This window comes from Pantherophis guttatus, chromosome 3 (assembly GCF_059756535.1).
Source record: "Pantherophis guttatus breed Tessera chromosome 3, ASM5975653v1, whole genome shotgun sequence".
NCBI lineage: Eukaryota > Metazoa > Chordata > Lepidosauria > Squamata > Colubridae > Pantherophis > Pantherophis guttatus.
The window spans coordinates 91260858-91276313 of NC_142065.1; the positions used below are offsets into that span (position 1 = coordinate 91260858).

A 15456-nucleotide genomic window follows, 5' to 3' on the forward strand; every position below is an offset into this window, starting at 1 on the left:
AAGCGCAGAGGCAAGATGGCGCCAGCAGCGGCAGCGAGCGGGGACCGGGGGCTGAAGAGCTTGGTGTGGCAGAGTGAGTGTCGAAGCCCGCTCTTTCTGACTTCCCTTCCCCAGCAGCAGAGCGAGTCTCCTTCTTGCCTTCCGCTCTTAGCAAAGCCTGCGGAGGCGGCTTTGCCCGACGGCCTTAGGCGGGCGTCCTCTACCTGGCACGGTCGCCGAGGGCGCGGAGACCGGGAAACGTGCAGATGCGGAATCGGTCTTCGCGAGGCGACAAGTTAGAGGGTGGCGGTGGTGGCGGCTGGGATGGGGTTAACGCCTTCGTTTGGGGTCGCGGCCCCGCGGTCTGGACTGGAGTCCTCGAATGCGGCTGCATCTCGAGGGTTAAGGCGAAGCTATTCCGCGGCTTTATTTTATTTTTTTTTCGCCTCGGGAAGCGCTTCACCTGCTAGATCTGTAAGCACGTCGCCGTCTTTTAAAAGTCCGTTTCCCACACTTTCCTCGCACGGCCACTCCTATTCGCATTTTTCCTGGTCCCTCAGAGGGGTATACTGGGATGCATCTTCTCTTGCATTTTTAAGCTTGGATTTTAAAAGGTGGTCCAATTACTAAGAAATAATATACTGAGTTCAGCTGTGGAAATGGCTTTGACTGATATATATATGTGTGTGTGTGTGTGTGTGTGTGTGTACACGTACATATATACCATACATACATACATACATTCTTCATCCATACCTACTTACCTACCTACCTACCTACCTACCTACCTACCTACCTACCTACCTACCTATCTCTCTCTCTCTCTCTCTCTCTATATATATATATATATATGTCAGTCAAAGCCATTTCCACAACTGAACTCAGTATATTATTTCTTAATAACTGGACGACCTTTTAAAATGCAAGCTAAAATGCAAGAGAAGATGCATTCCAATATGCCCCTCTGAGGGACCAGGAAGAATGTGAATAGGAGAATATGTATGTGTATATGTGTGTGTGTATAAATATATATATATGTGTATGTGTGCATGTATGTATGTATATGTGTGTATATGTATATATATGTGTGTGTGTGTGTATATGTATATATATGTATATATATATATATGTGTGTGTGTATATATATATATATATATATGAAAAAAGCCCAGGGTCTTCTAAATTCATTCAGATCCTTGGTAGGGATGGAGGGAGCATAATGCAGTATGTATTATCCAGCTCTGGGCAGGTTGCTACTGCAGTGGTAGAGAAAATGATAATCAGATGGGTGCCTTAGGGTGGAAAAGAGAAGAGTTCAAGATAGAAATTGATGGTGCTATTTTAGAGCTGGCATTTTAGAATTTAATTTCACTGCATGTGGCTTTTAGGGAAGCAGAAGAGATTAATAAATGAAAATACTACCATCACCTGAAAGCAATCACCTCATAGCGTGTTGAGATCTGATTTCAGTTTGCTTCCCAACTCTGAACTGTACAATGTGGTTGAAAATTGACCTAGTTTATCTTCTATGATTGCGCTAGATAAAAATGTCATCAATCCACCTACTGCATCCTGAGCTCCTTGAAGGCAGGGAGCATAAATTAATTTTAATAAACATTCTGTGGGACCTTTAGTTTTTTTAAAACCACATTATTAAAAATAGTTGCATTATTCCGTGGAAATATATTATGGTTGATCAAGGTTCAGGCTTATGTGGAAATACATCATCCATATTTTTATTTGCAACTGACAATTCTTATCCTGGAATGGAGGAAGCCATTGAATTGTATGCATAACTGAATGGGTGAAGTCTGATAGTCGATTTAAAGTTCAGATTTTATTTATTTAGATTTATTTTCAAAGCTCTACATACAAGATTGTGCTATATATATGCTTCCGATTTGGTCATCTCTTTTGAAACTAAAGATAGGGGTCGTACCTGAAGGATTGTTAGATAAAAGGATCCTTTATCTGATTGTGCCCTGTGGAATGCATTTGTGGTATTTGTACATAGTATTTGTACATAGTATTCTGTTTTGAGGAAAAGTAATGAAAACATGTTGCACACAGATCAGCATGGTTGTGACATTGTGTTTTCTGATCTTATTGCTTTTACTTCTGGTATGATTTAATGTTTCCTTTTTTGGAAAAAAAATAGTGACTTATCAGCCATGTTCACTTAACGTGCTTACCTTAATTTAATTGTGGTTTATTAAATGAGTGCCATAATAGCAAAGATATTAAGATATCTCAACATATATTATTTAAAAGAATTGCTCCTTTCCTAGTATTTATACATTAATTTGATGTAGATTCCTTAAAAAAATCTTGGCCTTTTGCTAGTTTAGCCTGGAAGAAATTCTTTACCTGTTAATCACAAGTTAATCACAAGTTTGGAGGAGCTTCAACATAGATTTTAATTAAAAATTGCAATACCTTCTTTTGGATGTACCTTTTTACTCTGAAAAATTTTGAAGTAAGAATTGTTAATTACAGGCATTTCCAGCCCTATTTAACTCAGTAGGAAACAGGCACATGCTTACCTTCAGAAATGAACTTGAAAAAATCCTTAAGGGGATGGACTAAGAAGTATTGCTTCCTCTCAGACCATTCAATTTGTTCACTCATGCTTGCTCCTTTTCTGTTCTGCATTGTTCCAATATATGAACCCAAATGTTTTGAGGATAAAGGCTAATAACATTTTTCCTCTTATGATAAATTGTAAAGTGAAATATAAATGGTTGCAACTTTATAGTACATTTAGAAAAATAGTACATTTAGAAAAATAACCATTGCCAGGAGAAACAGTGCCTGCTATAAATTCATTTAATTTCACTGACAGTAAAGCCAAAATGCATTACCTCTGGAAAGTTTGAAAGAAAATATCTTTATGAAGAATAATTATGATTTTGTATAAAGATTAAGGATACAGAATCATATAAACTAGAGCCGTGATGGTGAACCTATGGCACGCGTATCAGAGGTGGCACGCAGAGCCCTCTCTGTGGGCACGCGCACTATCACCCCAGCTCAGCCAGCTGGTAGTCGAGTTTCCAAGGTGCACATGCACGTCGGCCAGCTGGTCATTGGGTTTCCGGTGCTTCGGCGCATGCACTCCTTCCGGTTTGGGCACTCTGTGCCTAAAAGGTTTGCCATCACTGAACTAGAGCATGGGTTTTCAAGCCTTTTTTACATCAGAGAACCTGTTACAAATATCTTTGGAACCCCTTATCAAGGGTGTGTGTGCTGAGTGTCAGCTGAGAAGCCTCATCACCTTTTCCCTTAGTGACTAAGGAAAGCTAGAGGGGAAAAAAACTGCAACAGAGTAAAACGTTTGTTTCCCCTTAGTTTCATGGAACCCATTCAAATTCTTGCAAAATCCCAGTTTAAAAAATAACCTAGTATAGAATAAAAAATACTTTATGATAATTACAGTTCCCATATGATGCATTTAAATACATAAATATCACATAGTATGTAAAAATGGGAAATGAACCAAACCCATCTGGCTGATAAAAGCATATGCTGGTATGTTTGGTACTTGGTTGTTGTTTTCCAGTGATCATAACCTACATTCTGGATGCAAGCATCCTGAAAATAATATTAAAAACCAAGGAACTGATTCTTTGATACGTTGTTGCACAAAGCATATTTGTGATCTAATGTAATAAGCTATGAGTTGTCAAACATCTAAGTTTGTTTAGGCATATTTTTTAATATTACTCTGTTGAATTTAAGGATGCTTGGCATATAGTGCATATATTCATGATTTTAAAGACAGGTGTTTATCCTATTTATAAATGGATACGTTTATTTTCATTTTATATATTCCATGATTTTTGTATTTATAAGACCGTGTAAAGGTCAATTTTATGAGACCAACTAAATGATTTTAGGATTTTCCTGTCATTCAGGGAAATATAACTGGCTTGATAGAATTATACCATTGCTTTGTTTTCTTAGTGAAAAAAGATAAAGACAGACTAAGTAGTAATTATATAAATGAATCTGCAGGAAATATACCTATTTTTGTTTTGAATACAGTGACTTCATTTGCATGACATACTATAGCAGTAAAGGTCAGTGGATGAGTATACTACTTTGTAAATTAAGTTTAGTTCTTTGTAATTCAAGATAGGGACTGTTTCAGATTCACTTAGTACAGTAGACCTCAAGTTACAGAGCTTTTTATATAGGTTCATTATCCAAATTCAAAACTGGTAGTTCATGCAAACACAGTGATTTTTTTATTCTTCTAGTGTTGACCTAAAGTTCTTTGTGCTTGCCCTGCAAATCTGGAATTGGAAAACAGAAATAAGATGTGCAGAAGATGTGAAAGCCATGCTTTCCTATTGTATCTACTGTATGTTAAAATAAGTCAGATTTAATTAGATTAATAGGATAAGGTGCCAACATATTACAAATTATTGTTTTTTCAGTACTTTGTACTACTGTACACTTTGTAATGCTGACTAGCTTAATTCTTTAATGTTACATTTGACATTGCATGCACTATTATTTTTAATGTAGTTCATTTCTAGTTTAAATCTTTCTTCTCTATTATTCCATTTTAACCATAATAATATTTTTTTTCTTTTAGAACTAAAAGCATCAGTGTTTGATGACTGTAGAAAAGAAGAAGAATGGAAGGTAAGAAAAATTATTGAACTGGTTTATCTATGACTTATATAGTATATTTTAAAAATCATTTATTCAAGGTACAACTCGAATGTACAATGGAAAATGTTAGTGATAATTGGAAGTTTTTGTAGGAATATAGTGGGTCCATAGTTCTTTGGAGGAAGTCCTATGATTATAACCGCTAATCATCTGCATTATTGACCACTTATTATGGCATCTCCATCAAGGTCTATAGGAATTACTCTGCTTGGGATAGCTTGCTGGAACTCCTGTTGGACTTGGGTCTGGAGCTGTAGGGAGCAGTAGTGGGAATAGCAACACTGAGGTTGGCTGTAATGGTAGAATAATGCTACAGTTGAAATTGTAGAATAGCTTCTGGCAGGGGCTGCCATTCAGCTGTTTGGAGATACATCTGTTAGAGTGACATCAGAGAAGACACTCTCCTTCATAGCAGCATGGACGTAATTTGTTCCTGTGAAACCTGATTGGCAGGGTAGATGGACTGTCCTGGTAGAACTATGTTCCTTCACTTGTGTTGTCAGTCGAGAATTGTTGCACCTTGGTGTGATGGGATCAGGAGTTATCTGGTAGTCCTGTGAAAATACCATCCAGTATCTTGTGCCATGTCAGGGTGCTTAAAGGACAGTCATCTTCTTATTCTGTCGGTATCTCAGGTTCCAAAAAGGAGAAGCAGTGATTTCATCTGTTCCAATTCACAACAGGAGCTGAAGAAGATTGATCAGTCAACAGAAAAGGCCTTGAATAGTGCATAGTTGGGGCTGAAGCTGTGCTGTTCTGTATCCTAGTGTATAAGGAAAAATTGGAAATTATTCCTGACAGAATAGTATTTATCCCAATATACAACTGGTCTTAACCCTACAGGGCTTTAAGGAGGTAGTTAAGACCTGTCTCTTGAGATCAGGATGAATTGAATTCCAGTTGAGGAAGATTTCATTTTTGATTGCCATTTTAATAAAATATGTATTGATTGAATATGCTTTCCTCATCTTGTTTATACACTGCCCAAAGTCACTTGGTTTGCAGTGTGTGTCCCTATAAATGCTATAATAAACAAATCAACTGGTTGGTATTATAGGTAGTTCTTATTGAAGAATCACTTGTTTAACAGCAATCAAAGTTACAGCGGTGCTGAATTATAACAACTTATGACAGGTCCTTATACTTACGGCCATCATAATGTCCCTGCATCATGTGATTATTATTTGTGACTTTTACTGCTGTTTTCTGACAAAGTCAATAGGGAAGCCAGCAGAAAGTTACAAATTGCAACCATATGACTGGGGGACACTGTGACTGCACAGGATTTACCTAACAATGGCAATTGGGACTGATGCAACTACCATCATAAGTTGTTATAGTCACATGAAGTCACACTTTACAACTGTACCTTAATGACAGAATTGCCAGTCCCCATTACCATTGTTAAGTGAGAACTGTCTGTAGTTAGTCACAGAAATCTGCATTTTGGAATCAAAAGACTAGATATTTGTATCAAGTACTTATCTAATGTTTCTCTGTACAGGTAATCTTTGACTTACAACCAGTCATTTAATAACCCTAGTCACAACAGCTTCGGAAAAGGTGCTTTTCAGCCCGTAAAGCACTTCCACCTGTCATAAGATATCATGCCAGCCCCCCACCCCCACCCCCCAATCACATTTGGGGCGTGTGGCAACCTGTTTGCTTTTACAACCAGGTATTGAATGCCTGTGATTATGTAATTACTATTTGCAATATTCTTGGCTGGCGTCCCCAGAAAGTCAATTGGAAAACGGGTAGAGAAAGTTACGGGCAGAGTGACATTGGATCTGAGAGCCATTCCTCCCAGTGCGCTGAGGGATTTCCACTCCCTTCCTCTTGCAGTGAGGTGAAATCTTCCTGTGTGCTGAAAGAACAGACCTCAGAACTGGTGAAAACACTGAATCCTAGGGAAGGCCAAGGTTCTGAGCCTTTTAAAATGTTGGCCTTCGGTAGCATGCTGGCATTTGTTTACTTTTTCTCTTCCCCTCTGAAGAGGAAAACACTAATGAAGGCCAGCATTAATAGCCTTCCTTCCTTGCTAGAGGAATTGACCTCAGATCTCGTGAAAATACTAGCAAGTGCCATCATTCTTAGAATTGTTCTCCCAGTTTTGCTCAAAGACCAAGATTCTGAGCCCAATTGTGGTTGTAAATGGAAGGCTATCTGTAATTGAAGGCAAAATTAAATGTGAATAGATTATTCAAATACAATATACCTAGATTTGGGGCAGCTGTTGAATTATTGCAGTGAGATATCTACATAGATATCTGAAGAGAAGTCCAGATGCTTAATTTGGAAGAGGGTCAATTCTTTTACACGAGTAAACAAAGTGTTGTAGTTACAGATACTAATGCCAAACAAATACAACATAATTCAATTTATTGTATGGCAAACACTCAGTGTATTTATTTTGTAAATTAGAACATTTTAACCAAACAAATGAAGTATAGCTTTAAGATGTATACTATTTTGAAACAACAGCTGGTTTTTACTTAAACAAATAGCTGGATAGCATGGTAAGCCAAATTCAGTCAACCCAGGTTTTTTATTTTTGTTCACTACATGGAATATACAGATTTAATTTTATTCCTTCCATGGTAATAATAGATTTGTTTCTGGACCCAATCATGGCATTTGCTTTTATTTTAAAAATTTTGGACCAGGATTTTTGATACACGACCTAATCTTACACATGCATGGATCCAAGCATCTAAAATCTGTTTTATTATTGTCCAACATAAAAATGAATTGAATTGGCACGGGACTGAGTATTCTGACACAATGCCACAGTTGTGAAATTACAGTTGGGAGACCCATATGATTCAATTGTATTTGAATCTACTTTTTCTTAGTAATAGAATCTGAATTGGTGGATCTCTGAAGCAAATATAGTCATTAACTTGCTCTTATGAGACATGCAGTTATATTTTTATAGTGTTTCTTTAATGGAATCCTGCTGTTGCATACACATTGGTAGCACATTATGCTAAAGCAAAGATTTATCCATGATTTGTTGAATAAAGTATTGTTGTCTGGATTGTACTATGCATTAAATCCATATTATGGTTTAGCATAATGTATGAATCCAGCTAGCATAATTAAATTTATATGTTGCTCATCTTGCTACCATATCAAGTAATTGTTTAAACACTGTAGATTATGTACTTGTATTATATACACTTGGGGAATTAAAAGCTTGGTGTGTACATTTTGTGTCTGCATGTGGTACATGAGTGAAAGATTTAGTACTTGAAACTGACTTCAGTGCAAGCTCATTCTAATATTGATAGGAGATATAATGAGCAGTGATAATATCCTTGAGGAATATGAGAAAGAGCCATAGCCAAGGCAAGGGTCAGATAATTGATTTGGCATTCTGGCATTGTAATCTTGTAATAAAAAGTATTTTTAATATTCATGACTTTGTTGTTCAAGTCCACTCAACCTCAAAGGACTGACAGTATATTACCAAAACGTAATCTAGTATCTAGTTGTCAACTACTGATTTGATTTTTACTTTTATTTATGAAGATAATTCTTCTAGATGACTTTACTACTAAGCTGCTGTCATCATGTGGTAAAATGACAGACCTACTTGCGGAAGGGATAACTGGTAAGTATCTGCTAAACAGAATTAATCATCTTGGCATAGTTTTTGCCAGTTAATACATTTGCAAAGTAAAAACTGTATTGATTTGTTTTAAATAATTATATTAAGAATTACAAATAGAAAGAATAAAAGCTAATAAAAATACAAAAGAGAGGAAACAAATATTAAAAAAAGAAAAAAGAGCAAAAAGAAAGGAAAAAGGAAAAAAATGCCCCCCTTTATACCAACAAGTAAAACAATGTTAATAGCTTTAAATACAACATAAACTCTTTTCATCACATAACTCATCTCTTAACAACAAAAGTCCAAAAATCTTGTCATTTCTTCTTTATCAGCAAAAATCTAGTAAGAGAAATCAGATATAGCTAATTCGATATTTTAACTTTCATTGAATAAGCCAACCTTTTATTCCTTCCCTGAATTTTTAAGAATCTTAATTTTTAACCCCTTCAATAAGAATCTCAGAATTTGTTTTTTGTTCATCTTTTTTAAAACTAAAAATCTTTGAAAATTTTAATAGGCTTCTTCGTTTGTGCAATAAGTAAAGCTTGTTTTTCCACTTTTTTTGTCTCTTCTCGTAAAATTTTTCAAGATCTTAACTGTACTCTTTTGTAGATACAGTAAGAAAAAGCTGTCCAAATCGTTTTTCTAATTTATTAGTTGTACAGTTCCCTTAAGGGAGTAAGATTTGTTAGTTTTGTTTCAGTACTCGGTACATATTTCTCCATATCCTTTTCATTGGTTTAAGTCCACTTTCAAATTAATTTCAAAATTAACTGTTATAGCTTGTTTTTCTGTAATTTCATTGGTACATGTGCTGTCTATCATATCAAGTAATTTTGCAGACCAGTATTCAAAAACACCTATTAGGAATTTTTTTCCATTTTTAAATTTCTTTGTAAACAATACAAATTTATTACTGTATATCTCTCGTATCAAACTTTCAAGGTTTTCCATTATCATGTTTTTTCTTTAAAAAACCGCAAATCATCTCCCTTTCCCACATGAATGATTCTTCTAATAAATTCAAAATATGATTCAAAATCCATATGGACCGTTAATTTGTTGTTAACTTTTCAAAGTCCATATTCTAAATTTCCTTGCTGGTAATCAAAAAAAGCTAGAGCTTTTAAAATCATATTGAAACCATATTTCTTTCAGAAGACAACTCACCTGATGAGCATAGTGAAACCTTGCCAATTTGAAATGCCTTAATCTTTTCAGTACAATAAAAAAAAAATCCAAAAGTGAAGCAAAAAATAAAGCTGAGTTGAGCTTTATGTCCTTCAAAGGGTGCATTACAGTATAGGATTGATGGAATCCTCCCAGCCACTCAGCTGGCCACTAAACCAGCTGCAAAATAACAGTCCCTGCAGTCTATTCACCAGGAGTTACTATCTGGAGTCACATGAACTATCTAGTGATTTTTTCTTCCTCTAGAGTGGTTTCACCAATCTGGATAGAGCATCCAGTTCCAATTCTCAATTTTTAAAAAAATCTATCAACTTGTACCTTAGTTCATCTTGTATATTAGTCTATTACATATGTTAGTATTTTAAATTTAGCATGCAAATGTACTTAGGGTAACTCTTATAATTAATATCTTATTTTACAGCTGTGGAGAATGTTTACAAAAACCGTGAGCCAGTCCCTCACCTGAAAGCCATTTATCTTATTACACCTACAACAAAGGTTAGTTTCCAGAAGAATAATTCTTCAGGGTTCTTTTTTTATACTATTTTAAGGCAAGCCAGAAAAAAAAAACACACGCAAGAAATTTGTGGGCAACTAATTGAATTTTTTTGTAATGCAAGGAGAGAGGTGGTCAAAGCATATCACAGAGCATGGTAGCCATTTCCAAGATTTATCACTTGACTAAAATCACATATACTTCCTATGGAGGGGAATTCTCAGCAGTAACTGGAGGATGTCTAGATTGGATGGACAAGTTTAAAAAAGCATGCCTAATGTTACTAGTGCTTTGCCATATAAGTCTGTTTCTCCTTACTTTATGTAGGGATCATGGCATTACATTATGGTTACATACAGTGGTGAAATCTGAACCGGTTTACAATTGGTTTGCTAGCTGCACAGTGCGCACCATGCACCAAATGCAAGGTGTGCGCGCGCAGTGCATGCCAAAAAGAGGCATGCGGTAAGTAGAACAGCGCGCAAGGGGGGGTGATCAGCTGTGGCACGCAATCTTTTTTTTTACTTTTAAAAGCATTGCTTTTTTTAAAAAAGCCTCTGATGATCACGCTGCTCAGCTGTGATTGTCAGAGGCTTTTTTTTACCTTTTAAAAGCATTTTTTCTACAACCTCTTCGGCTGAAGAAGTTGTAAAAAAAATGGTTTTAAAAGGCTCTGACGATCCCAGCTGAGTTGCCTGATCATCAGAGGCTTTTTATTCTTTTAAAAGCATTTTTTTCTACAACTTCTTCGGCCAAAGAGGTTGTAGAAAAAAATGCTTTTAAAAGTAAAAAAAAAAAAAAGCCTCTGATGATCGCGCTGCTCAGCTGAGCATGGGGGGGGGAGATTTTTGCTACTGGTTCTCTGAACCACCCGCCACCATTGCTACTGGATCGGGTGATCCGGTCCAAACCAGGAGCATTTCACCCCTGGTTACATATTTATGTAGTTGCTGACTGATGGCTTAAATTCCAGTTTAAGGTCTATTCAAGGCTAGTCCTTTCTTGACAATATGTTTAGATTCAGTGGTTGGTAAACATAGATTATTATAGGATGATATTTCTTTTTGCATCCACTACATACATTATTTATTTATTTGCTATAGAGTCATAGACCCTATATCTCTAACCTTGCAGCAGGTATACAGTTTTCTAATTCCCATCATGTGCTGATTACATAGAATAACGCAGAGGACCTGCAATTAAGGAGAGGACTGATAGAATTTAGGGTTATTTTTAAAATATCTGTTGATGTTCTATTTGTGAAAGATGTCTGATTTCAATCCCATGCTAAATCCTACACATAATGCTAGATTTAATTGCCCCTCAAAATGCTTTTCAGCTATGCCTTCCAACAACTCTCATCATTGTCTCTGCTAATTGAAACCCCCGGGTGATAGTTCAGTAACATGGAGGATCAATGATTTCATCCCTCGCCAATGTTAAAACATAATTCGATACATAGTATAGTCTTCAATTTACAAAAGTAATTAATCCAGGAATTATGGTTGTAAATCATGCTGGTTGTTAAATCATCATGTGACCAACTTGATTTTATGACTTTTTTTTTCCAAAGGTAAATAAACCATCATGGTAGTTAAGCAAACACCATGGTTGTTTAAGGGAACCCATTTTCTGCAGTGGGCATTTTTTGCTGGAAGCTAGAAGTAAACACCAGTTTCTGGCAAAAACCAATGTGAATTGCGGTCACATAACTGTAGAATGCTTCAAACAGTTGTAAATTCAGTTTAAAGCTAAAGATAGAGGCCCTGTCCATTTGTTGTGACTCTAGGTCAGGGATGTCACATTCGTGTTGTCACATGATGTATTGTGAGTTTTTCCCCCTTTGCTAAAACAGGATTGGGCGTAGCCAGTGCATGTCATATCAGGGTCACAGGCTGCAAGTTTGACACTCCTGCTCTAGAGGGTGATGCTCATCTATGTTTCTTAGCCGAGGGAGTCAGCTTTGTCATGTGGCCAGCATGACTATAGGCTGGGCGCACTGAACGCTGTTAACCTTCTCACTGAACTAATACTGTTTATCTACTTGTATTTGTATGCTTTCAAACTATTAGGTGGGCAGGATGCAGTTTACATACTTCTTTCTCATTGTATGGCATGTACTAGAGGAAAGTTCTAGAAGCATTCTTTTCTCCATTTTTAATAGTGTTATTAACAGTATCCAAATTTAGTCCAATGGTTAATTTACATTGAGTTGTATTAACAAGATTTTAAGCTACAATGTTATCACTGCTTGTTTGTACAAGTAAATTGTACAAGCAATTTACAATTGCTAATTGTAAATGTATTGTCTTTCCCCCTTTTAAGTTCGCTGGTTTTCCATTTAAATGTTATATCATCCATTGCAAAACATTAAATGTATGCTGGTTTTCCCATACAAATAAACTATATAAATGAATAATACGTTTACAGATGAGCTTATTTGTCTGCCAGAATTTTTGTGCTCCTTTTTCCCCCCATCTTCATCCTGACCTTGAAACTCCTTGCATAAGGAATAATAACCTGAGTATTCATATCAGACTTATTTTAAGTTTTTCAACTAGCTAACTAACTAGTAGAAAAATTAGGTTAGAAGTATATAATTTATTAAATGTTTTTACAAATTTGTTCTAAGAAGCAAACAAAAATTTTTTTTTCATGATTCAGTCTGTAGATGGACTTATAAATGACTTTGCAAGTAAATCATCTAGCAAGTACAAAGCAGCCTATGTCTACTTCACTGATTGTAAGTATTTAAAGATTGAGAAAATAACTGATCTTCAATTATAGCTGTTGGTGTAGATGAGACAACGGCATTTTAATTTACTGTTAAAATTGGGTAATGAGTATTTAATTATTTGTAGGCTGTCAAGGTGGTACTAGATTATTGGAGCTTCATGTGACACTGAAGAAATTATTTTGTTTGGGAAATGTAAACGCTACTAGCATGAGTTGTAAGGGTTTGCACTTTAGCTTGGAACAACAGTTGTATGCGGAAGAATTTACTTTCATTTCCTGCACATATCTGCTGGCTTGGTTAGCTATTTTGATGGAATTCTCTAATGAAAAAACAGTATTGGCTACATTCTGCTATGATTAGGATATGTTTAGGTCTGACAAACCATAATATTCCAGTATGAAAATAATTTATTAAATAATTTAGTCTGCAATTTGGCCTGTTTTTGTATTTAAACTATAGGTAGTCCTTCACTTAGGACCACAATAGAACCTGGAATTTTGTAGTCATTACAGTCATAAGTCGAGACACTATGTGACTGGACTTGATTTTACAACTATTTTTAAGACAACTGTTAAACCTATTACCATAGTCATTAAGCAATTGATGTGTCATAAATCAAAATCCAGGTTATTGAAAGATAGTTTTTGCAAGAAAATGGCAAAGAATGTCATAAAACATGATAATGTGACCACAGTACATTGTGACTGGTCAATGCTGGTTGCCAAGTACCCAAAATGCAGACACGTATTTTCAGTGGTGGTATGGTAGTCGTATCTTCAGTGATGGATGGTAAATAACTTTTTTCGAGTCCATCATAACTTCACTCATTAAGCAATTTTTTGTAAGTCAAGAACTATCTGTAGTTTGCAACTATGTATGGAATATTTTGCATAAACTCAAAGGAGCTATGGAAAAATGCAAGATATTTGCAAGAGATATTTCAGTATTTTTAACTGATAGGGTGAGGCATTTTACTTGTTGCACAAAAACTGAAAACATGACATATATATATATATATTTCCCATTTTAGTTTGTGATGACAAACTTTTCAATAAAATGAAGTCATCTTGTTCAAAAGCTATCAGAAGATGCAAAGAAATTAATATTAACTTCATCCCTAATGAATCTCAGGTAAAGTTAATACTCAAATTCTTTATTTTATTTTTAAATGTTATATCATCCATTACAAAACATTAAATATAACTAAATTAATTGCTTTGAAGTGAGAGTGTATATTTTTGCAAGACTACAAAATAATGTAAAATTATGAAAAATATATGAAGTTACTCAAATCACATCTGTAGATCTATTTTTTTTCATAAAAACACATTTTTAGTATGATACAAAATTAATTATATTTCTAAATATAATAAATGGTTTCCTTATGTTCCTTTTAGAACAGGAAGGAAGCATTGTATAGACAACATCTCTCTTCACTGGCCCTCTCCAAATTTTTCATTAGCTGAAAAACAATGGATAATTAGGGATTGGTTAATGTATTTACATAGTGGTAGAAGCAGTTATTTCACTGGGCTTATTTTCAAGGTCAGCTGTATTATATTGCGGCTTTAACATGCATTTTGTTTACCAGAAAACCTAACAGAGTTTTTATGTCTATGTTTTTTTAAACTAGAACTTCAAGAGTGGTTCTTATTTGGCATATGTATTCTTTAAATTTAATATTTGTCTATACATATTGCAAGGAACTCAGAGTATTATGTTACTATAGTTGCCACCTATTTTGTTCTCACAACAATTTTTGAGTAACAAGGGAGTGATTGACCTACAATTAACTTGTGAGATATTTCCCTGTGAATGGAATTTTAGATCCTGATTTTAGTATATGTTTCAGTTACTAAACACAAATCTCTTGACAGTGAGGAGTAATGCATTAGTGAAAATAGTATATATTCTGAAAATATTTGGCCTATGATTATCCCTAGAGTAAAATTATTGCATCATTTACCAATATTGTAATTATGAATCAGATAAAATACAGTTAAGTGTAAAGCAATGCTGATGATAACTGAAGAATCTTTTTAAGAATCTCAGTTGTACCAAAGATGTTTGAATATAATGACCCAACTGTAATATATCAACCAGAATGCCTTATTTGAATGCCTAGAGGCACTGAGGGTCTGGATTGGGAAGAACAAACTATGATTCAACCTTAAGAAGATTCAGCTGTTGTGGACTTTGAAACTGCTAAAGGAGGGCATCTTGGACTCATACCGTAGCTCCTGTTTTAGAAGCAGATGGCAAACATGGCTGGGAGAGTCCTGGCACAAATCCACCTTTTATATCAGTTGCACTCATTCTTGAATGAGAAGGCTCAGCTCATGTTCATTCATGCTTTAGTAACTTCCTAATTGCATTACTGTAGTGCACTCTACACAGGGCTGCCCTTGAAAGGTATTCAGAAGCTCCACCTATTCAAAATGCAGGAGTGCATACAGTCTCATGTGCATCAAGGCTCACCCATGTGATCTCACTGCTGAAGTGATGGCTGCCAGTATGCTTCTCAATTCAATTCAAAGTGCCAGTTATCACCCTTAAAGTCCTGCACAGCATGGGGCTAGGTTACTTGTCTGTCTCCAGTGGTCTTAGCCTCTCATGCCAGATCTAAAAAATAGCTGTGCTCTGGATCCAAGAAATGTGCTTCCTTTGTCACAGTGCCTTTCTCCATGAAATCTATATGATCCCGATCCTATTGACCTTCCATAAGACCTGGCTTTTCTCCTCAGGTATTCATATCAG

At 35.6% G+C, this 15456-nt stretch overlaps 1 protein-coding gene across 1 annotated transcript in view; it reads left to right on the plus strand.

The window, feature by feature from the left end:
• The window catches only part of STXBP3 (syntaxin binding protein 3), a 33950-nt gene continuing 18494 nt past the window's right edge, over nucleotides 1-15456 (plus strand). The window contains exons 1-6 of the mRNA XM_034437414.3: nucleotides 1-73; nucleotides 4580-4629; nucleotides 8194-8275; nucleotides 9888-9964; nucleotides 12627-12705; nucleotides 13730-13830. Of these exons, the coding sequence (XP_034293305.2) occupies nucleotides 16-73; nucleotides 4580-4629; nucleotides 8194-8275; nucleotides 9888-9964; nucleotides 12627-12705; nucleotides 13730-13830 (447 nt within the window). The 5' untranslated portion in view covers nucleotides 1-15. The remainder of the gene's footprint in view (nucleotides 74-4579; nucleotides 4630-8193; nucleotides 8276-9887; nucleotides 9965-12626; nucleotides 12706-13729; nucleotides 13831-15456) is intronic.